General features: G+C 42.9%; 1 protein-coding gene across 4 annotated transcripts in view; it reads left to right on the forward strand.

The window, feature by feature from the left end:
- Positions 1-10281: 10281 nt before the first annotated feature.
- The window catches only part of EFCAB14 (EF-hand calcium binding domain 14), a 37468-nt gene continuing 24259 nt past the window's right edge, over positions 10282-23490 (forward strand). For 3 of the 4 annotated variants that reach the window (XM_029228013.1, XM_029228015.1, XM_029228014.1), the window contains exons 1-3: positions 10323-11459; positions 13032-13180; positions 19095-19240. In XM_029228013.1, coding sequence (XP_029083846.1) covers positions 11278-11459; positions 13032-13180; positions 19095-19240 — 477 coding nt within the window. In that variant the 5' untranslated portion in view covers positions 10323-11277. Of the gene's footprint in view, positions 11460-13031; positions 13181-19094; positions 19241-23490 lie in introns of all 4 variants that reach the window. The other variant, XM_029228016.1, reaches the window with a different exon arrangement.

The raw sequence follows: 23490 nt of genomic DNA on the forward strand, positions 1-23490 counted from the left end.
AATATCAGGATAACATTCATCTCAAAAAATAAATTGGAGAAATTTCCCTCTTCCCATGTTTTTTAATGAGTTTGTGTTGAATTAGTATTATTTCTTCCTCAACTGTTTAATAAAACTTACCAGAGAAGCTATTTAATCCTGGATTTTCTTCTCCTTTATTATTTTTGGGGGGAAGTGGGGAGAGATTTTAATTACAAATTTAATTTCTTTAATAGATATAGGGCTATTCAATACAGAATTTTTTTTTCTCTAGTAAGTTTTGGCAGTTTGTACTTTTCAAGGGATTTGTCCATTTCATCTAAGTTGTCAGATTTATTGGCATAAAGTTTTTCAAAATATTACCTTATCATCCTTTTCACATCTAAAGGATATGTAGTTATGTTCTCTTTTCTATTTCTGTTATTGATAATTCACAGCTTCTCTCTTTTCTCTTAAACAGTCTGACTAGAGATATACCAGTTTTATTGATATTTTCAAAGAACCCAGCTTTGGTTTAATTTTTTTCTATTGTTTGTTTTCTACTTAATTGATTTCCACTCATATCTTCATTATTTCCTTCCTTCTGCAGTTGGCCCTTGAACAACGTTAGTTTGAAATGCATGGACCCACTTACAAGCGGATATTTTTTAATAGTAAATATCACAGATCTACATGGTTGGTTGAATCTGTGGATGCAGAGAAACCATGGGTCCAGAGGGCCACTCTAAGTTATACACAGATTAACCCTCACATTGTTCAAGGGTCAACCATATTTGTTTTTAACTAAATTTGCTCATTTTTTTTCCTATTACGTTTTTAAAAATTATTTCTTATGCTTTTTTTTTTTTTTAAGGAAAGCCTTTTTTATTTATTTATTTTTGGCTGCGTTGGGTCTTCATTGCTATGCTCAAGCTTTCTCTAGTTGCAGAGAGCGGGGACTGCTCTTTGTTGTGGTGCGCGGGCTTCTCATTGTGGTGGCTTCTCTTGTTGCGGAGCACAGACTCTAGGCACAGGGACTTCAGTAGTTGTGGCATGCGGGCTCAGTAGTTGTGGCTAGCAGGCTCCAGAGCGCAGGCTCAGTAGTTGTGGTGCAGGGGCTTAGTTGCTCCACAGTATGTGAGATCTTCCTGGACCAGGGCTCGAACCCATGTCCCCTGCATTGGCAGGCAGATTCTTAGTCACTGCGCCATCAGGGAAGTCCCTCTTACTATGTTAAGGTAAACTTTTATATAATTACTTTTCAACCTTTGTTTCTTTCTAATGCAAGAATTTAAAATTACAGATTTCATTTTAAGTAATTTTAGTCACTACCCTCAAATTTTGATGTCCTTTTTTATTTTCCTGCCTTCTTTTAGATAGAGGGGTTTTTGTTTGTTTATTTGTTTGTTTTACTATTTTGTTTACACCATTGGCTTATCAGTCATGCATCTTTTATTTTCTCTAAGGTTTAAAATATGCATCTGTAACTTATCACACTCTACCTTCAAACAATATTATACCACTTCACACATATTGAAGGAAAGAATAATATGCTTCCATTTCTCCTTCCTATCCTTTTTTGTCATACATTTTACTTCTACACATGTGATAAACACCACAGTACCTTGTTATTATTTTGCATTAAATAGTTAACTTAAATTTTTTTAAACTGAGATGAAAGGACTCTGTATTTAACATTCCCTGTGCTTGTCATTTCTTTGTATAGATCCAAATTTTCATCTGGTATCACCTTACTTCAGCTTGTAGAATTTCCTTTAGCATTTCTTTCAGTGCAAAGTAGTTTCTGTAAATTCTCTCAGCTTTTGTTTGTCTAAAAATGTCTTTATTTTCATTTGATTTTGAAGAGCATTTTAACTGGTGTATAATTCTAGTTTGATCTCTCTCTCTTCTCTCTCCCTCTCTCTCTCTCCCCCTCTCTCTCTCTCATCTCTTTAAAGAGGTTATTCCATTGTGTTTTGCCTTGCATTGTTCCTAGTGAGAAATCAGTGATGATTCTTTTTTTATTTCCCTGTATATAATACATATCTTCTTTTCAGTCTGCCTCTAATATTTCCTATTTATCACTAGTTTTTTAGTAAATTGGTTATGATGTGCTTTGTTTTTTTTGTTTTTTTTTTTTGGTACGCGGGCCTCTCACTGTGTGGCCTCTCCCGTTGCGGAGCACAGGCTCCAGATGTGCAGGCTCAGCGGCCATGGCTCACGGGCCTAGCCGCTCCGTGGCATGTGGGATCTTCCCAGACCAGGGCACGAACCCGTGTCCCCTGCATCGGCAGGAGGGCTCTCAACTACTGCGCCACCAGGGAAGCCCAGTATGTTTTTTTTTATGTGTTTATCCTTTTAGGGTTTGTTGAGTTTCTTGGGTCTGTTGTTTATAGTCTTCATGTTTGGGAAAATGGGGCTATTATTTCTTCAAATGTTTTTCACCCCTACCCTTCCTGGGACCCCAGTTACAAATATGTTAGATTACTTGTAGTGCTCATAGGTACTGAGGCTCTCTTCATTTTTTTAAGTCTTTTTTCTTTCTGTGCTACAGTTTGGATATTTTCTATTGCTGTGTTTTCAAATTCACTGATATTTTCTTCTTTAGTATCTAATCTGCTATAAAGACATACAATGTATTCTTTAGTTCAGATACCATACTTTTAAACTCTTGAGGTTCCATTTGGTAACTTCAACTTCTTTCCTCATTATGTTCATGTTTCCATTCAAATCTCTTAATGTATATTTAGAATTGTTGCTTCAAAGTCTATGTCTGCTAATTCCATCATCTGTCATTTCTGGATCTATTTCTATGAATTAAGATTTCTTCTGGTTATGGATCATATTTTCCTGTTTCTGTTCATGTCTAATCATTTTATTGGATGTTGGACATTGTAAATATTTCATTGTTGAGAGTCTGAATTTTGTTTCCTTTCTTTAAAGAATGTTGAAGTGTGTTTTGTTTGGACAGGCAATTAAGGTACTTGTGGATCAGTTCCATCCTTTTTCAAGCTTTATTAAGGTATCTCTAGAGTGGTCTTTAAGGCTACTTTAGCCCTACTATTATGATTCTTTTGAGGTCTCTACTGAATGTCCCTGGTTCAACAAGTTCTCTCCACTCTATACAGATGGAACGTGAATGTCTCCCAGCCCAGTCTGGATTCTGGAAAGTGTGCCCAGTCTCAATTCTGGAAAGTATAACTCCCCAGTAGTTTTTTACCCACACTCATGGAGTCTCATCCTGTGCATGCACAACTTAGCATTTAGACAAAAACTCAAGTGAGACCCCCTGTATATATTCCTTGAGCTCATTTCTGAGTAGCTGCTTCCTCTCTGGTACTCTTACCCTGCAAATTCTAATGTGTCAGCCTTTCCAAACTCCAATATCCCTCTCATCAACACAAAAATACCCCTGCGGTCTACTTGGGTTTTCTCTCCTTGCTCTGCCAGAAAGTGCCTCAGGCATAAAGCTAGGGTGATCATCAGAATCATCTTACTTGTTTTCCTTCTCTCAAGGATCATAGTTCTGTGCTAACAGGTGTCCAGTGACTGAAAAGTTGTTTCAAATATTTGTCCAGTTTTCTAGTTATTTACGCAGGACAGAAAGTCCAGTACAACTTAATCATGTTCAGAAGGTAAAATCCCTCTCCCTTGGGTCTTTTTATTCAAATTTCACTTCAAAAGTTGTAATCACTTCAACGATACTCTCTGTCCTCCTTTCTTGCTTCATTTTTCTCCTTAGTACACATCATACAACACTGTATATATTTACCATCTTATTTATGAATTCTTTCCCTTCATTAGAATGTAGGTTCCATGCAGGCAAGGATATCTGTATATTTTGTTCTCTGTTATAGCTCTAGCACAAAGATTAGGGCTTAGAATACATTAAGTGCTCAATAAATATATGATGGATAGATGGATGGATGGATGAAAGCTTACCTCCTTTCAAAATCTTTCCCTAATGCCATCTCTACCCATTCTGCATCTTGTATCATGGTGCTGATCACATCTTTATTGTTCATGTGTCTGTTTCTCTGTTTCGGTCTCTGTCCCTGTCTCTCTCTCTCTCTCACACACACACACACACCCCAGAAGTTCTTACACAACAGGAGTGTGATCATGTCTATCTGTGTGTCCCCATCTCCCTACACAGGGCTGGACACAGGAGAGTTATCATTTGTGTTAAATGGAAATTGTCCCCATCCAAGAGGTGCAGTGGTGCAGGAAACCAGCAGAGGGCAGCACGAGGTCATGCATGTCTATTGTCTTCTAGTGCCAGTCATCTCAGGTAAGTAGGGACTGGTCTCAGATGGAGCTGGACTGTAGTCTCAGGCTGACTTAGACACACACAGCCAGTGCTATTCCCTCAGTAAAGGACTCAGGAGGGCCCAGGTAGCCTCTCCTGGTTACCCCCACCCCTTGGCTGATTCAGCATCTCCTGCCATTTACTCCTTCATCCACACCCAGCATTGATGGAGGGAGCGCGCGCACACACACACACACACACACACACACACACACACAGCCCTTCCTCAATTAGAAGAGCCTTCCCTTCACAATCCCACCATCTTCTCTCCCAGCCTGTGCTGTTTAAGTTCCCTGCTCCGAATAGGATTTCTCAGAGGTCTGTTTCCTGGCCTCCCTGTCCACTCAATGCACTTAGCAATTCCCTTGAAGTCCTTTAATGCCCACCATTTAAATCTAATCCTACCACAGGCACTGCCAGGAGGTGCACATTGTTAGTTCCAATTTGCAGATGAGAAAACAGACTCAGAGAGGAAAAGGAACTCACCTAAGATCACACAGTTTAGTGGGTGAAGAGGCTGAGACTCAACACCAGACTGTACTGGTCCAGGGCTCCTTCTGGTCCAGAGGCAACCCCCTCTCCAGCCCAAGCCCCCAGGGAAGAGGGCAGGAGCAGGTGGTCTGGAGGCCATAGTGTATGTACTTTCCTCCCAGGATTATTGTTCTCATCCTAAAATAAACCCAGTCACTCCAGACTTTCTTTTTTTTCCTCCCAGTATAAACCCTGGGGACCACTGCCTGCTTCCTGGGAACTCTTACAGAACAGAGCCTGGATATTACTGGTGTATTCCAGGGCCAAACACAGGGCTTTGCACATGGTAGGGGCTTCCTTAAGGCAGGATTGTCAGTTAGATGGATGGATGGAGTCACCAAGATGAAGGACAATGCCTGGAAACTCTTTAGAGTCTCCTCTGCTCTTCCAATAATTTAATTCAGCAAACAGTCCCTGAGGTCCCTCCAGCACTGGACCCTGTTCTGGGTGCTAAGACACAGTCAGTATATGGGGAAACTGAGGTTTGCAGCAACAAAAGCTTGCAGCAACTCGAAGGAGACTGTGCCTGGAATAGAAGAAGAAACCCGGCGGGGGCAACCCTCACCCCTGGCCACAATAATACTGGGAACCAGTGCTGCTTCCTGCTGCCTGGGACCCACCGGGAGAAAAACCATTGTTTAGCTTGGAGCTTGGCCCCTTTCCTACCACCCAATCCTTCCCCTTCCCATTGTCTTTAGCCCTCTCATCAGGGTACAGGAAGCAGCTGCCGACACAGCAGCAAAAAGAATGGGGAAGGGGCTGGGGGGAGCAGATGAGGCCATCCCAGGAGAGGTAGGACGCTTCAGCTGGTTGTCCCTTCCTAGATGAGCTGCAGACAAAGGCCCAGGCAGCGGACTCCGCCAGTATGGAGCTGGGCACCAGGTGCAGGACTCAGGCTTCAGAGGCTCAGATCCAGATTCAAGCCCCAGTATCTGCCACTGATGTGCTGTGTGTCCCTGGGCAAGCCTCTTACAATCTCTGAGCATCTACTTTCTTCTCAGTTAGAGCAAGGATAAGATGCTTGTCTAGTGAGGATTAGCTTATTGCAGTCACAATTAACACGAAAATGCCTAATGCCTGAGTATTTTTAAATCTTCATTTCTTTTCCTTCCCCCCACTTTAACCATAGAAAAACACCAAGAAAGATGATGGCAAAGAGGGTTCTTGTAGCAGATGGAAGCAGCGTTTTCTATTAGGTAAATGAAGATGTATTACCACAGCTGGGTCATCATCAAAATCACACTTAATAAATCTGTAGTAAATCACATTTAATAATTAATAATCACATTAATGGAAGAGGTACATTTATTGAGCATTTACTATGAGTCAGGCACATTACTTCTGCACAGCTATTCTGTGAGTTAGGTATTGTCAGGGCCAGCTTCACGGGTATGTGACCAGTGCAGTTGCACAGAACCCGTAACTCAGAAGTTTGCCCCACAATTGGGGTTTAATGCTCTGTGGTCGCCATCTTGAAATTCTTAATCATTTTATTTTTGAATTTGTTTTGAAAGTGAAGCCTGATGGAACATGAAGCATACACCGGGGACTTGGAAGCTTCACTCATACATAGTCCTGCCTCTCCTAACCTCCCTCTCCCCCTCCCCAGGATGGGTTCTAAGCTGCCTGTCCCCCTGCCCCGCCTCATCCTAGACAGGGGCCTGGGTGCAGGCACAAAGAGGGCTGGGTTGGCGGTGCATGCCAAGTCATAAGGAAGGGCCCCCACCCCGCCCCGTGAGGGTCCCCATACCCAAGGGAACATGACGTTAACTAGTGAGCAATAAACAGCATGATGTGCTGAGCAAGAAATCATGAGAGAACGGAAAAAAGCTTTTTTCCTGATTTTTGAACAAGGGGCCTTGCATTTTCCTTTGCACTGGGCCCCACAAATTATATGGCTGGTCCTGGCTACTCTTATTACCACCATTTCTCAAAAGTGGAGGCTCAGAGAGGCTCAGCCATTTGCCCAAGGTCACACAGCTGCCAAGTGGCAGAGTTCAGATGTGGACTTCAACCCCAGAGAAGAGAGGATTCTGAGATCTTAAAGAGCTTCAGCCCAGGAATCAGAAGTCCTGGATCCCATTTCTGATCATGGCCCTAGGCAAGTTTGCCCCCACTCTCTGCCTCAGTTTTCCCAAGTGAAAGTGCTCTGTGGAGTCTTCTAAGATAGCACAGCATCTCAAGAGGCTTTGACACTCACACAGGATAGAATTTTGAGCACAGGGAAGTCATCCTTGCTCACTCTCCCCACAGAGCTGTTAGGAGGATTCAGCAGGCATCACCCACCCTACATGACACTTCACAGCATATAAACACTTTCATGCTGCTCCCTCCCCCAGAAAGCACAGAGCAGAAGGCTGGGCAGGGAATATTCTTATTCTCATTTTACAGACAGGAAAATTGGAGTACCAGAGCTGCAAAGCGACTTACCCAAGATCACATTGTGTTTCAGGCAAGTTTTGAATGGGTAACAAGCCTCCCTAGACACAAGATCATAACATGAACCTCCCCAAATGAAAAGATGGGTTACAAGCTTGAGGAGTCCTGGTGTAGGAGGGCAGTGCTGGAGCCCTCGCTCTGAGACGGTTGGATTAATCTAATCGTTGGCCTTGAAGGTCCCAGGTGTGAGGGAGGAGGCTAGGGAAGTACCAAGAGCTCCTGAGATAAAAAAAAACATCTGGCCATCAGTTTTCAAAGGATAACTCAGTATCTCATGGGATGTTTACCAAACACAGAAGGGTGTGTTATCTATAGACCAATAGACAAACAGTCAGACAGAGGGACTGAATGGTAGATCCAGCAGAAGCATCCCATTAGCTCTCAACTACCCTCCTCCAGCCTCCCCACCCATGACCAGTCCATCGCGTGAAACGGCAGGGCCTGGCTGACCAGATGTCACTGTAACTAGGTGACACATCCCTGGGCCTTACTCCCTTGGGTTCCTCAGCCCCTGGTTCCCTTGGTGAACATGCAAGATCTACAGCACAGGAAGGCCATGGGAAGGGCCATCCTGGGCCAGTCACCCCTTTTGCCTGTGTCTTCTTATGAACATAGGGTTTGTTTGTGAAATGGTTCTTGAAGTCAAGACCTTTTCTTGTCCATCCCCAGACCTTCAGGGAAGTGCTACTGCAGAGTTGTCCAATAAAACTTTCTATAATGATGGAAATGTGCTGCCCTGTGCTGCCCAATAGCCACTAGCCACATATGGTTGTGGAGCACAGCGGCCAGTGAGGCTGGGGAACTAATTTAAACATTTAATTTTAATTAAGCTAAATGTAAACTTAAATTACCATATGTGGCTAATGACTACTTCCTGTATTGGGCAGTGCAGCTCTAGAAACAAAAGGAGACCAAAAAAAAACCCAAAGTAACTGCCCATGTTTGGGGGCTTCAAAAGCACTTTCAGAAGCATCTTCTCATTTGTCTGTCCTGTGAAATAGATATTAATCCTCACTTTGCAGAGAGGAAAACTGAAGCTCAGAATTTATATGGCTTCCATGCTGACAGAGTTAGCAAATATTCAAAGCATGATTTCACTGCAGATCTCTTGATTCCAAAACTCCGCTCATACCTCTGTATAACTCTGCCCACTCATGTAGGCATCACATATATATTGGATCATCTACCTCTGGTCTAGACGCATAAAAATAAATAAGAGACAGACCCAGACTTTGGGTGGGTATCCCTAGACAAAGACAGTGTGATTGCCACAATAAGAGTGTGGGTATAAAAATTACTTTAAGTGACTTTTTTCCAAGTAGTTCAAAGCACTTTGCTTTAAATACCATCTACATTTGATGACTTTCAGATTTACATTTCAGGCCCCAACCTCTACCCAGAGCTCCAAATAGATATACCAAACAGTCCATCTGAATACTGAATTGACTTCTCAAGTTTGCCCCAAATCTGTTCTTTCCCATCTCAGTAAACAGCAATTCCTTTCTTCCAGCTGTTCCACCCTAAGACCCTGGAGTCATCTATTACTCCTCTTTTTTTGCTCACCTTCTCTGTAAACCATCAGCAAATATTGTTAGCTCTGTGGTCAAGAAGCATCTAGAATGCTCACCATCTCCACAACTGCCATCATCTTTATTTGTCCCTCACTGGTCCCTGATTCTCTTTTCCACACAGTGGCTTAGATCTTTTAAAAATCTAAGCCAGAGCTTAAAGCACCAAGGGTTTTCCAAAGTCCTCACAGTGGTCCATAAGGCCCTACAAGATCTGCCCCTGGGGCTTCCCTGGTGGCGCAGTGGTTGAGAATCTGCCTACCAATGCAGGGGACACAGGTTCGAACCCTGGCCTGGGAAAATCCCACATGCCGTGGAGCAACTGGGCCCGTGAGCCACAGTTACTGAGCCTGCGCATCTGGAGCCTGTGCTCCGCAACAAGAGAGGCCGCAATAGTGAGAGGCCTGCGCACAGCGATGAAGAGTGGCCCCCACTTGCCACAACTAGAGAAAGCCCTCGCACAGAAACGAAGACCCAACACAACCATAAATAAATAAAATTTAAAAAAAAAAAAAAGATCTGCCCCTGATGCTTGTCTGACCTCATTTTCTACCACTCTCCTCTTGCTCTTCAGGTCCAGCCACAGCAGGTCTTCCAGGTCACTCCTTCCGCTTGGCCACTTGCACAGCTCACTCCCTCACTGCCTCCCAATCTCTAACCAAAGGTCCCCTTATCACAGAGGCACTCCCTGTCCCCTTATCATGTTTCAGTTTTCCTCATAATATTTATCATCTCCTGACATTTTATATGTTATTGCTGTCCTCCCGCTCGAGTATAAGCTGCAGGAAAACAGTTGGCAGATAAAACACAGGACACCCAGTTAAAAGTAATTTCAGGTAAAATAGAATTAACTTTTAAAAGTATGAAGATGTCCCAGACGTTGCATGGGATATACTTATACCAAAAAAATATTCGTTGTTTACCTGAAATTCAAACGTTACTGAGTGTCCTGTATTTTTATTTGCTAAATTGGGCAACCCTATGCAGGAAGGCAGGGATAGTGGTTATCTTGTTTATTGCTCAATCCTCAGTAGTAGAACTGCTCCTGACATATGGTAATTTCTCAGTAAATATTTACGGAATGAATGATTCGAACGTGTTCAACCGGGTCATTAATCTGTAACAGGCCTAAACCTTTAATAAACAGCATGAGAGTCAGAGGGTTGGAGCCTCTAGGCTGGGTTAGTCACAACTGGGGGGGCCCGGGCGGCTGATGAACTTCCCAAGCAGGTCGAGCAGCTGGATGCTTTGCCTGGCCCATCCCTGCTCCTCAAGGAACGAAACTCGCGCTTGTCAGGTGAGCTACAGGTCCCAGACCCTCCTGGGGGAGGGGCCTCCTCGACTGGCGGGCGGGACCTGCCCTCGCTTGAGCCTGCATCCTTTAACACCCCGCCTCCCCATCGCCCCCTCGCATGACGTCACCAGATGGAAGGCCAATGGGAGCGCGCCTTACTGGCAGGCGGTGTCGGCGGTCGCTGCCAAAGGGAAGTGAGTTGGGGCTGGAGCGATGGCCCGGGTCTGGAGCCCGCGGCCGCCGCCGCCGCCGCCGCCGCCGCCGCCAGCGAGTCGGGAGCAGGGGCGGCCGCAGCCGGAGCGGGGGCCGGAGTCGCGGCTGGAGTGGAGGCGGCGCGTGTGAGTTGCCGAGGGTCGCCCGTGCCGGAACACCTCGAACTCTGGGTGGGAGCTCTTCAGGTGGGCTGAGCCGCCGTCGCTCCTCCTCACCGCGCCCCCAGGCCCAGACAGCGGGGCTGGGGTCTCCCCAGGCGCGGGACTGGCTCCTCTCAGGCCAAGCCCTCCAGGCCGAGCTCTGGGTCTTCCTCGGCCTCTGGCTTCCTTCAAACTCAGGCCGGAGGCCGGAGGACGGTGATCATCTCAGACTCGGGCATTTTCTCTGTCGGGGTTGTAGCGGCTGGGAGCCCCCTCCAGCTGCCAGCTAGGGAGGGAACAGCGCCTTCCCATCGTCTCGCTCTGCATCTCCCCCTCTCCTTCCATTGAAGAACAAGTTTCTTTTTTTCTCTGCATTGGAAATTCTACCCCAGAAGTCCAAAACACCCATCTGTGTCCTTCCCCAGCTCCTGGAGCACCTTTAGAAATACTATATACTGACCAGGTCTGAGAGTCTCTTGACTTGACTTTTTATTCTCTTTGGGAGACAAAGGTTCCCCCCTCCTCCACGTCCAACACCCCCTTCGGTAACTGACAGTGCTTGCCTAGGGCTTTATCCATTTGGATCACCAGCTCCCTGGCCTTTATGTGACTTCCCCTACCCATCTGAGTTACAGTTTCCTCTGGGCTCCAATCTCCAGCCCCCAGCGGATCTGGTCAGTCCCACTCCTGGGTGGGACTGACCAGAGGGGCTCTGGCCCAGGATTCCTCACCCTGGAAGGCGGCTCCAAGGCCTCGAGAGAACTGGGCGTCGGGTACGAACCTGGCAGCTCAGGAGTGGGTGCTCCACTTACCCCACACAAGAAGATGAAAAAGCGCAAAGAGCTCAATGCACTGATCGGCTTGGCTGGGGACAGCCGGAGAAAGAAGCCCAAGAAAGGCTCAGGCCACCGCCTGCTTCGCACCGAGCCTCCTGACTCAGACTCTGAGTCCAGCTCAGAGGAGGAAGAGGAATTTGGTGTAGCTGGAAATCGCTCTCGCTTTGTCAAGTGAGTAATGCAGTACTCAGGGGTGGGATGGGGAAAAGGCATCTCCTTGCACTACCAAGGAGGCAAATTAAAGGGAAGGAGAAGGGAGTTCTTAGGAAGAAAAAAGTGTGTAGACCTTGGAAGGCACAGAGGGAGGAAGAATGTTAGGGAGAAGATGAGTTCAGTTTCTGAATGAAGGATAAATTAGAGATCTATCTCTGAGTATACAAAGAAGAGCTCTGAATCTAGGGTGGAAGGGTGGACTTGGGGAATGTGCTAAGAGCCCAGAGAGACCAAGGCGGGAGTAGCAAAGAAGCTAAGAATAGGGAACTAAGAACAGAGAAATTTGGGGGACTAGACCTTTTGTTAAGTATAGGAGAGACGGGGACCTTAGGACTGCAGGGTTTTTTGTTAGGTTGGTTGGATTTTTTTGGTTGTTGTTTTTGGAGGGGGTGTTGTTGTTGAGGGTTTTTTTGTTTCTGTTTTTTTTTTTTTGCACTCATGATGGGTCTGAATCTTGGTGATGGGGGAATATGGTGAGGGACATTCTGTAAAACGCAAGAGCCTTGAGAGAAATGACAGGTGGGAAACAAAAAGAAGAAGCAGGTTTTCTCAAACCACTTTTAGATGGTGCAGCCACTAGACAAATCCAGTAGTGAGCACAAAGACATTGCGAATTGGGGGTTACGGTAGGAAAGGGCTGAAGGGAACCTTGAAGGTGCCCTTGGACTCTCTTAAGGAGCACGTTAAAAGAAGAGTATGCTGCTGAGGTTGTGGAAGCAAGAGCTAGGCAAAAGGTTGGGATGCTAAAAGAAAAGAGATTGAATCCTTTGAGGTTTGTTTAGAATGTCTGTGTCCTTTTATGTTAAAGGAAGAGATCGGTTTCTTTGCCAGGTGAGGTAGTTCAGGGTAATCCTAGGTTTGGGCTGTGAAGATCTGATGAAGTGGAATAGTTAACTGGAATAGTTATCCTGTTGGGTTAGTTTAGACCTTGAGTGCTGGTTGAAGTTTGGTGTGAAATCTGACCCCTTTCTATGTTTCCCTTCTTTCTGAGCCAATAAGCTGGAGTGTACCAGGTGTCCACTTAAACCTACTGTCTACTTTTTTTCATTCCATTTGGAGTAAAACGCACTCAAAAGTTTATAAAGCTTCAGTAAACTGAAACGAGGTCCTCTGGAGTGAGTATGTATTTAAGAGAGAGAAGTAGATAAGTGAATTACAGGACAGTGACGGAATGGCAGAGAAGCTCTGGTCTTTACACTTCCCTAACCTGAGGCAGTTGCCAAAGAAACTGATGATGAACTGATGGCAGTGAACCGCAGTGCCCACAGGTGCTTCCTGTAGCTCACAGGAACTCCCTCTGTTTCATGTGAAGTTTGAAACCTTTGTCCCCTATAGATGAACTCTTTATAGGTCATATTATTTAGACATATTCAACCTGCTGTTCAGATTTAAGTGTGTTACCCCCGTGTTCCCTGGTGAATTAACTGGTATTCATTAGAGTTGATAATTGCCTGGCGAAAGGTGCTATTTTGAATAAAGCTGTATTCCAATCTCTTCTGTACTCCTGGTTGAATTTGTTCTTACGATCAGGGGAGACTATTTGCGATGCTGCAGGATCTGTTACCCCCTCTGTGCTTTCGTCATCCTTGCCGCCTGCGTCGTGGCCTGCGTTGGCTTGGTGTGGATGCAAGTTGCTCTGAAGGAGGATCTGGATGCCCTCAAGGAAAAATTTAGAACAAGTAAGTGGTCACCCTTTTCAGAGTATAATTTTGGACTCTTTTTCCAGGTTCTAGGACAAAGTGAACCACACTGAATTAAGATTTTTGCTCGCTCTGATGAAGCAATTATATGTTCCCGTCAGCATTTTTTTTTTTTTTTTTTTTTTTTTTTTGGTCCGCGGGCCTCTCCCTTTTTTGGCCTCCCCCGTTGCAGAGCACAGGCCCCGGATGCGCAGGCTCAGCGGCCATGGCGCACGGGCCCAGCTGCTCCGCGGCATGTGGGATCCTCCCGGACCGGGGCACGAACCCGTGTCTCCTGCATCGGCAGGCGGACTCTCAACCACTGCGCCACCAGGGAAGACCCTGTCAGCATTTTTAAACTCTGTCTTAGCTGTCAGCTTGAAGGCAATAACAGTTACTCATTTTTAAATCCACAAACAATAAACAGTGCTTATGCACCACTAGGACAAATAGCATCTGAAATAATGGTATTGAAGTCAACACTTACAGTGCAGAAGGCAAGGGCTAAGATCCAGAAGTCTAGAATCTTGGTTAATCTCCCTGTTGCCACTTCATATTCCCCAACTATAAAGTGGCAATAGCAACACTAGGCTGTTTCCTTCCTCCTCACAGGGACATTTGAGAAAGCATGTGGGAGTGTCTGTCAGACAGTTTCCTCCTTAATAAAAACCTATAGAAACATAGGACTGAGCAGTAATAATGATAGCCAGCATGTATGGAGTGCTTACTGTGTGCCAACTCAGAAATAAATATTTGTCTCATGAGTGTTTTAAAGTTTAAGAAACTTGAAGTTGAAGAGTTTTATGTATTCAAAATTGTCAAGTTGTATTTTGCACATCCAAAGTACTTTTTCTGAAAGGTGTGTTTGCATGGTAGCTTCAACCTGTTTTAACCTAAAGATCTTCCTTTAGCAACACTGAGATGTTTAGTTCTAGGTTTCAAGGGTTAATTTTCTAAAGCTAGTAAAAATTTTTAAAAAACAATGTACAAAAAAAAAGAAAGTAAAGTTATACCCAAAAGATGCTTTACTCAGTCTTTGTTTTAACTAACAATTAGTGCATAGCTACAATTACAATCTGAATTTTATTATAAATAATAAAATTAATTTTTAAAAAAAGTTTCTAAGCTAAGGAAGAAGCAGTTTCAGGTTAATCAAAAATACCCTAACTTTAGCAGCTTTAACACACCAGGAAACTGACCACCAGGCTTTCTCAAAGCCATAAAGAAATCTGGCCCCAGAACTAGAATTAGAGTTGTTTCCTTACTTCCTCTCTTAAGCCATAGGAGATCACAACATCCTAGCTTTCCTTCACCCCAGCTTCTCTTTGCTGCCTGCAGTTAGTTAAGTTCCAAACCTGACCTAGGGACAGCTAATCCTTAGTGAGTATGTTAATGACGTTCCTAGTGATGTTGCTTGAAAAAAATATATTGAAATACTAACTTTGGTTTATCTTCTGAGCTTCTGATTCAGGGAATGGGATTGGGTAGGCCACAGTTCTCTACCAGGATCATCCTGACCTATATGTTTTATCAATTGGTGGGATCAGAGTACAGTGTAAGAATGAGGCTTGTATTTGTATTCTCCTGAATGTTGTCCTTAGCAGTATTTACAAGGTGTTTTTAAGGCCAGTGTTTTCTTGGTAAGTAGTAATCATAACTTGGAAATGAGGTTCTGAGAAGCAGTGTTTTAACTATAAATAACCACTGACGACACCTGTCTGTGCCATCATCTCTCCGTAACTAGTTGGGCCTCCTCCGTTTGTACTACAGCTTGTTTTGGTTACATATAGCAATTGTTTATTTATACATTTCAAAACATTGCTCAGTTCTGCCTTCCAGGGATTCATTTCTCTGATTGCTCTGTGCCTGTGTTTTTAGAACACCAGTGTAATTTGTACCTTAGCTGAGCTTTTCATTTTCAGGAAATTTCTTTGTTTAGAAATGCATATTTGGGCTTCCCTGGTGGCGCAGTGGTTGAGAGTACGCCTGCCGATGCAGGGGACACGGGGTTTGTGCCCCGGCCCGGGAGGATCCCACGTGCCGCGGAGCAGCTGGGCCCGTGGGCCATGGCCGCTGGGCCTGCGCGTCTGGAGCCTGTGCTCCACAACGGGAGAGGCCGCGGCGGTGAGAGACCCGCGTACCGAAAAAAAAAAAAAAAAAAGCATATTTGAAGTGTATACATGTAATAGACCTGACAATCGATCAGGCAACAGATATTTATTGAGCACATGTTAATACCTGGAAATACTCTATTCAGGAGATGCCAGGAGTTGTACCCTGGACTGTGAGACCTACTTTCTATCACTGAGCAGCCTTCCCCTGGGACCCTGACTGCATTTGTCAGCCAGTTGAATGAAGCAGATTTGGAATTGTCAGTCCAGCTGCTCTGTGGGCTATGGTTTGCTGCAATAGATACACCAGCACCTATACAGTCTAAAGCAGGACTTCCTGAAGGAGGATGGGGTAGGGCCTGGGGCATAAATCAATCCGCAGGCTGAACCATTGTGGACTACTTGGCAAGAGTTTTTTTTGTGAAAACCATTTTCTTGGCTAAATGAGGTTAATCTTGTTAAACTTAAATAGTCTTCCTTTGAATTATGCTTCTACTTTCAATATATTTCAATAAGTTTATTTTTATTTCTTGTTTTTCAAGAGGACAGTGGAAATAAGACCACCTGCTGACCTGGTTTAAATACCTTTTTGAAAAATTCAGAGCCCCTTGTCCTTTATCTCATTATCTTCCAAGACTCTTGTGAGGAAAGGAGGCAGGATTGCTGAAATATCTGGAACAGAAAGCAAAGCAGATAGGCTTGGTATTTTTCCCTTGAGGCCAAGGAGTAACTTGATCCTTAAGCTTGAAGTGCTGGCTGGCCTGAAACTCTCAGCTCAGTATTCTTCTTCTAGAAGCAGGTACTCCAGAAGACCTCCACAGTTATTATAAAGATGATTCTATTCCCAAGCAATCTTCCCTATCGCTCAAGGCTAAAGTGAGGGGAAAGAATTTGGAAGAAAAGGACAGTATTGATAAATCAGACATCTTCATTGCTGGTCATACAGGGAGAGTAGCAGTTTGGTCATTCAGTGCAGAACTTAAAAATGGTCTTGTTAGGCTATAAGCACCTGTGACAGCTGAAGTATACTAGGAAGAGTATTGGTCTTAGAAGCACAAGGTTTGACTGTCGAATCCTGACTTGCTCATTACTAGCTATGAAACATAGGCAAGTCACTTATTCTTTCTGAGCCTCATTTTCCCATCCATAATATGTAAAGATGTATTTGTGCTACGAAAGCACTTTGGGCATTCCTCTGTCATAACATCTGTCACACTGTATAGTAATTCTGGGGCGACGCCTTGCTCCGCACTAGACTGAGAGCTTCAGGGTCTTTTGTATGCACTAGTGCCAAGTACAGGGCCGGGCACATAGTAGGGGCTTGATCACAAGATGAGTAATTACATAAAAGTTTATTGCAAATTATAAAGATGTATAATTATAAAGTATTGTCGTTGGCATTATATGTTGTATCTAAAGGGTGTAGGCAAAAATCTCCATTTCCTGATCAGGAAAAGAGCTAAGTCAGTTCTTTTGAGTATTACTATACTAAATTTTAAATAAGTTGCTTTCCATGTTGAAAGAACATGAATTAGTAATCATAAGTTGTTTGTTTACTATACCTCATTCCATTTACGTAATCAGAGTGCCTTTACTTGTCTTATCTCTCCTAAAAAACCCCAAATCAGATCATGAATATAATCCCCTCTTAGCTCATACACTCCTCAGGATCCAGAGTGTTTTCAGGGCTTGTCAGACTCACATGTGTATTAGTTAATAATTTTAATCCAAGTTATTTATGTGTTTGTCCTACTTCCTCCTCTACTTAATTCATATAGACTGCAGGAAAAAAAGAGACTCTCCCCCAGCCTTAGGATGTTTTACCACCAGAGAATGGCAGACGTGTGTGGGATAAGTTTTTCTTTATAACCTAACTGGATATGTATACGAAATTCAGTTGGGTGCTATAAGTGCTACATTAATTTCGACTGGTAAAATATTCCTACCATATGAGATGAATGTATTCCTGCAAACTGTGTGTAAATCAAATGTTACATTAAAAGCACTTAGCCAAGTCTACTACTTTTAAAGAAATCCTTCACATATTTTTGAAAAGTGAATAAAAATATCTAATTTCTTTTAATAGTTCTGAATTTTCAGGTAGTGGGTTTGCTTACGGTGAGGATACCACCGCCACCCCCTGATTTTGGGGGGGATTTTTTTGTTGTCGAATTTATTTATTGAGTTTTCTTTGTTTAACTTAATAGGATAACATTAACTCCATTTCATACCATACAGTCATTTCACTGGATAGGCATTTGCATGCTTCTGTGTACCTGGGACTGTGCTGGGCCCTGGGAATACAGGACCTAATAAGACCTGTCCTCAGGCAGCTCTCTGTCAGTCTGATGGAGGGGACAGACAAGTAAATAAGTATAGCACAGTGTGTTCAGTGCTCAGTAGAGTTTGGAGTGGTAAAGAGGTAACGGTGGTCCAAGGTGGGGGCCAGCTCTTTGTGCTGAATCTTGAAAGGAATTAACTAGGCTAAGGTGGCAGAAATGAAGAAGGGGCAAGCCAAGGGCATCTAGGCAGAGAGAGTAGTGTGTGCAGTCACTGAGGCTTAAAGAGGTTGGTGTGTCAGGAAAATCAGCTTGGCTAGAAAGTAGATTGAAGTGGTAGCTAAAGTGATGAGAAATATGGTTGGGAGGTAAGCAAAGGCCAGATTTATTTAGTCTCTAATACTTACTGAGTGCCTGAAGTGTGCCAAGTATATTCTAAATGCCAACTATACAGAAATGAACAAAAGAAGCCTGGGAACTTACATTTTAGTAAATTATTCTCTATCTGTCCATTATGCCAATTTTTGGTTTTAAAGAAAGCATATGACAACTACTCAGGCAGTCTGTGGCTTTAAAAGAAGGACATAGGTTTTATTCTAGAGGACCAACCACTATCAATCAGTATTTTATTTTCCATGAAAAGGAAAGGATACTCTAAAGAAAGAAGAGAAAGCAGTCTTTCAGGCCACTACCTGCAGGCTGGCAAATCTCTAAACCATCCATGAGATGTTGTTTCCCAAAAGAAGGGCCAGATGATACCCTATACTTCACCTAACATTTTCCTTTATCTTCTGTTTCACTTTGAGCTTTTGGGTTGATTTAAGAAAACACTATTTGCTGTTTATGAAAAAGACTTAAAATCTTCGCTCTCATAACAGTACTTGAAAGGTGGTAAGAATCTATCTTGCGTTTGACCAATTTGAGATAGAAAAGAAATAGATTTAAACATTTAGAGATATAACTTAGGATGTCACCTTGAGCATTAATGGAGTAAGGTTTATAAATCTTCATTGACCAGTCAGAAAGCTTCTTAATTGAGAAGGTCAGTACTTAACATTTATTTATCACGTATTGTATGCCTGGCCAGCTGTGTGTAGTGCTTTACAGCCATTCTTTCACTTAAAATATACTTCACAGGATGGTTAGAATTATCACTGTATTACAGATGAAGAAACTAAGCTCAAAAAATTTGAGTAGTTTGCTCAAAATCCCAGTAAGTTACAGAGTTGAAATTCAAATCTAACTCTTTCTGCTGATGTTGTTTGTTACCATTTTTAGCCACCTGACTTTAAAAAGTTGTATTGCCAGTAGTGAAATAGCCCCAGTTAAATGGAGCTTTAGTGTTAAAGATATACATTTACGTAAATAAAGGAATAGTGGAGTTGATAGATATGAATTGTCATTATCCTCCCAGAATTAACTTTCATTAATCTATCTTCTTTCCTGCTGTAGGATCATTTTTTCATCTTGGAGCCATGAGGGAACTTTATGGCTATTTATTATTGTTCTTATTTTTGCTTTCAGTGGAATCTAATCAGAAAAGCTCATTCCAGGAAATTCCCAAACTTAACGAAGAACTACTCAGCAAACAAAAACAACTTGAGAAGATTGAATCTGGAGAGCTGGGATTGAACAAAGTCTGGATAAACATCACAGAAATGAATAAGCAGGTAGCAAAAGTGTGATTCTATTTCTGTGTAAGCTATGAATATTTCATTTTGTCTGTTTAGTATGTATCTGTAAGTATAGGGAACCCACTTCAGATTGTTTTACTTTTTGAAATGGTGCTTTGCATACTGTGATCCCAACACATTAAAGTCAGGTAAGATAGGTAATAGTTATGCATTTACCCAATATTTAAAACGTTAACCCTTTCTGCAAAGGAACAGAGTTTTACCAAGTAGAACAGTTTAGAGGAAGTTAGAAATTCTTGAATCAACTTTTCCTAAGGAACAGTGCAGGTATTAAATTTAAGAACAGTGTCGTCGGGCTTCCCTGGTGGCGCAGTGGTTGAGAGTCCGCCTGCCGATGCAGGGGACACGGGTTCGTGCCCCGGTCCGGGAGGATCCCACATGCTGCGGAGCGGCTGGGCCCGTGAGCCATGGCTGCTGAGCCTGCATGTCCGGAGCCTGTGCTCCGCAACGGGAGAGGCCACAGCAGTGAGAGGCCCGCGTACCGCAAAAAAAAAAAAACAGTGTTGTCTAACGCCCAAGAAAATTGTTTTTATTAGATAATGAGAGCTTATTTTGTTTAATATAGTTTACAAACTTACAGCCTTGGGGTGTAGTGCTATATGCTGTACTAAAAGCTTATCAGCAGCTAATGGTAAGTATTATTCTAGAATAGCATTGGAGGAAATGGCAGAGTTGGTTAAATACCTTGACCAGGCAAGAAGGACAAGAGCCAAAACTTTTCCAGTCCCTAAATTGGCCAGATCTCACATTCATTCAGAAAGAGAGACTCTGCCAGAGGAAAAGAGCATATTCAGAAGATGTTGATGCAGCATTGTCAGGATTCAACAGTCAAACCTTGTGCTTTTATGAATAAGGTGCTGCAGTTGCCACTTGGTAACTATAGCCCCTGTTCTCAGTTTCTGTGGCTTAGTTAAGAAAGCCGTGTGGATCGAGAAGAAAACTCCAGTGCCAAGTGAATGGTACACCCACAAAGTGCTTAAAAATAGTTTTGTCATCCCTGTCGTGGCTAAGAGGATATTCTATTCTCAGAGTGGAGTCACAAAGTTCAGAATCAGCCAGGGCAGAGAGCACCGTGCTAGAATAAAGTGCTTGCCATTGTTTTTGAAGCTACCCCCTCCTTTCAGCAGTAGTTTGGGAGTGGGGCGGTTCAGCACTTGCGACCAGAGATCAGTGGCCTGGGGCAGAAGCTTTCAAACTTTTTCCTGGAACCCACAGTAAGAAATATTTTCCATCATTACCCGGTAAACACATGCATACATGTATGTAACTGAAATAAAAGTTTCTGAAAACAGTCACTTGTCCTTAATATTATGCTGCCTTATGATATTTTATTATTTTTTATTCAGTTCTCTTTCATTTTTCAAAAGTATTCGTGAAATAATTGATGGGTTGCAGCACCTAGTATTTACTAGTTATCATTTAGCCTTGGACTCTGTTATAAGGGCAAAGCAGGTATGCACTCCGTTTTTACAAGAAAAATAGGATAAACTGTGGTCTTGCTTGTATTCACAGAGCAAATGAGCAGTTTGTCCAGAGAGTACATCAGGTGAAAGTAAACCATCGTGAAGCACTGAGAGACAATTAGCATCTCTCTCTGGGGCAAACTGTGGGCTCTTTATAGTAGCCAGTCGTGGAGTTTACCGCGCTGAGGTGCCTGATCACACCAGAAGGTTGTATATTGTGTTCTGAGCTTTGCGCACAGTACTGATGATGATGGTAACTGCCACTCATTAAATGCCTTCTTTATGCAGGCCCCTATTAGATGTACTACATTTGAGATCTCCTTTCTCCTTTTTCGCTTCTACAACTCGGTGAAGTAGGAGGTGCTATCTCCATTTTATAGATTAAAAAACTGAGGCTCAATGAGGTTAAGTAGTTTGCCCAAGGTCAACAGCTGTGTAGCAGTTCTAACAAAATATTCAAGTTGTAGGAACCTGTTTTCTTTCCAGTTTTCTACTCTGCCTTCCATCTTTATAACCTCTAAAGGACACAGTAGGTGCTTAGTAGATAAAGCTGAAAGGATGTGAAGTCGAGTCCCTGTCAGGGCTCATAATCATTCATCATTGATGATTGTCTGTTTTAGTAACTTTTTTACTTACTATTTAAAGAGCACTGAATTTTAACCCCAAAGCAGCATTTCAGGCTTTATAGTGTAAAATGGTCTAATAAAATGGTCTACAGTAGCTATTTTTAATTTCACTAATGAAAAGTCATGTAATATGCATGAAAGTCATGACTCATCTTTTGGCTGGAATGTGGGGGATTTTTCCTTAATGGTTTGTACCTAATTCAACTTTTTAGACTCTTTGAATTGCAATGTGTGACTTTAGAGATAAGTTCTATAACACTTGAATCCATTCTGACATGCTATGCTAGAATGTGTCTATCAGAGACCAAAGCAGTCCCAGATATCAATAATGAGAGAGTGCCCCTTGTCTCTCTATTCTAGTTAAACATGTAGCTTTCCTGTAGTTTTCCACAGATGTGGGCATTATTCCACCCAAGAGAGGAATGCTGAAAAATGGAATCCAGCTTTGCAGTTTCTGGGACTGTAGCTGGGTCCTACTGACAGTGTGTGGTCCAGGTCTTATAAGTGAGTAAGAAGTCCCAAGTGTTGCCTGGTAATTGGAGCCTTAGTGGTCAGCTCTCCAGAGCATACTCTTTCTGTGAGGCAGCTGATACCCTAGGCCTAGAGCGTTTGGGGCATGGGGAGAAGTGGAACAGCACCTCACCTTACATTGCCTCGGCTTTCAGGCTGCTCCTCTGGTTTTGGGTGAAATGATAGCTGTCAACCAGCCACACTGGCCATTCGTGAAGCCATTACCATTCTTGAGATACCTGTGACTAGCATCAGGCTCTGCCACAGCCTCAGGATAGAGCCGTACCTGGGAGACTGGTTTCTACCCAGATTGTTCCACCTAGAACACAGCTTGTTGTCCCTTTAAGATCTGGCCAGTTGTCAGTGGAAGGAGTTGTTCCCTCAGGTGAAAAAAAGGGAACCACACAATTGATAGGTCATTTGGAATAATCATATCCTTGCCCATCGAGTTGGTGTAGAGCCAGTTGTGTACGTGATTTGGGGCTGAGTAAAACACACATGGGGGAGACCCCTTCCAAGTACTTTATGATTGAGCATGTTAAGATAGTCTTCGAAGGCCCAGTGGAGGGCATGGGGAAAGGGCCAGCCAAGGAAATCTGTCACACCCCTTCCAAAGCTTTGTGATGTGTTTTCCTATGTGTATATTTCTTTCCCACCTTTTGTCTTTAAAATTTCATGAGTAATATGTGAATGTATTCTTATATAAGATTTAATAGTAAAATACACATAGAACTCTTACGAAAACTCCCCTTCAACCCCATCTCTGTATGTGCCCCCATCACACACAGATACACACACATAACACACATTCCCTGTCCCCATAGTTCTTCGCTGTCAATAGTCTGGGCTACATTCTTACAGTCCCCTTTATATGCATTTACAGAATTGTAATAGCTTTTAATATGAATTAGCTTTTAGGTTAGCGTGTGCACATGCACACGCGTGTGTGTGACTAAATGGAGTCATTAGGTATATATTCTACAGCTTTCTCTGTTTACTCAATATATCTACACCCTTAGTGTTAGACATTTAGATGTTTCTAGAGTTTTGCAGTTACAAATAAGAAAGCAGTGAATAGTCTTGAGCGTACATCTCTATGCTGGTGAACATAAAGTAATCTTTTTTTAATTTGTTTTCTTTCAGTTTTATTGAGATATAATTGATATACAGCACTGTATAAGTTTAAGGTGTACAGCATAATGATTTGACTTACATACATCATAAAATGATTATCACAGTACATTTACTGAACATCCATCATCTCATATAGATACAGAATTAAAGAAGTAGAAAAAATATATATATTTGTCCTTGTGATGAGAACTCTTAGGATTTACTCTCTTAACTTTCATATATAACGTACAGCAGTGTTAATTATGTTTATAATGTTGTACATCACATCCCTAGTACTTATTTATCTTATAACAAGAAGTTTGTACCTTTTGACCACCTTCCTCCCACTCCCCCTCCCCTCACAATTCCCCCCCCACCCCACCTCTGGTAACCAACCACAAATTTGGTCTCTTTTTATGAGTCTGTTTTTGAAGTATAATTGACCTATAATACTGTTAGTTTCTGTTATACAACATAGTGATTTGATATTTATATACATTTCAAAATGATCACC

This window comes from Monodon monoceros, unplaced genomic scaffold, assembly GCF_005190385.1.
Source record: "Monodon monoceros isolate NGI ecotype Baffin Bay Population unplaced genomic scaffold, NGI_Narwhal_1 Super_Scaffold_18, whole genome shotgun sequence".
In the NCBI taxonomy this organism is placed as follows: Eukaryota; Metazoa; Chordata; class Mammalia; order Artiodactyla; family Monodontidae; genus Monodon; species Monodon monoceros.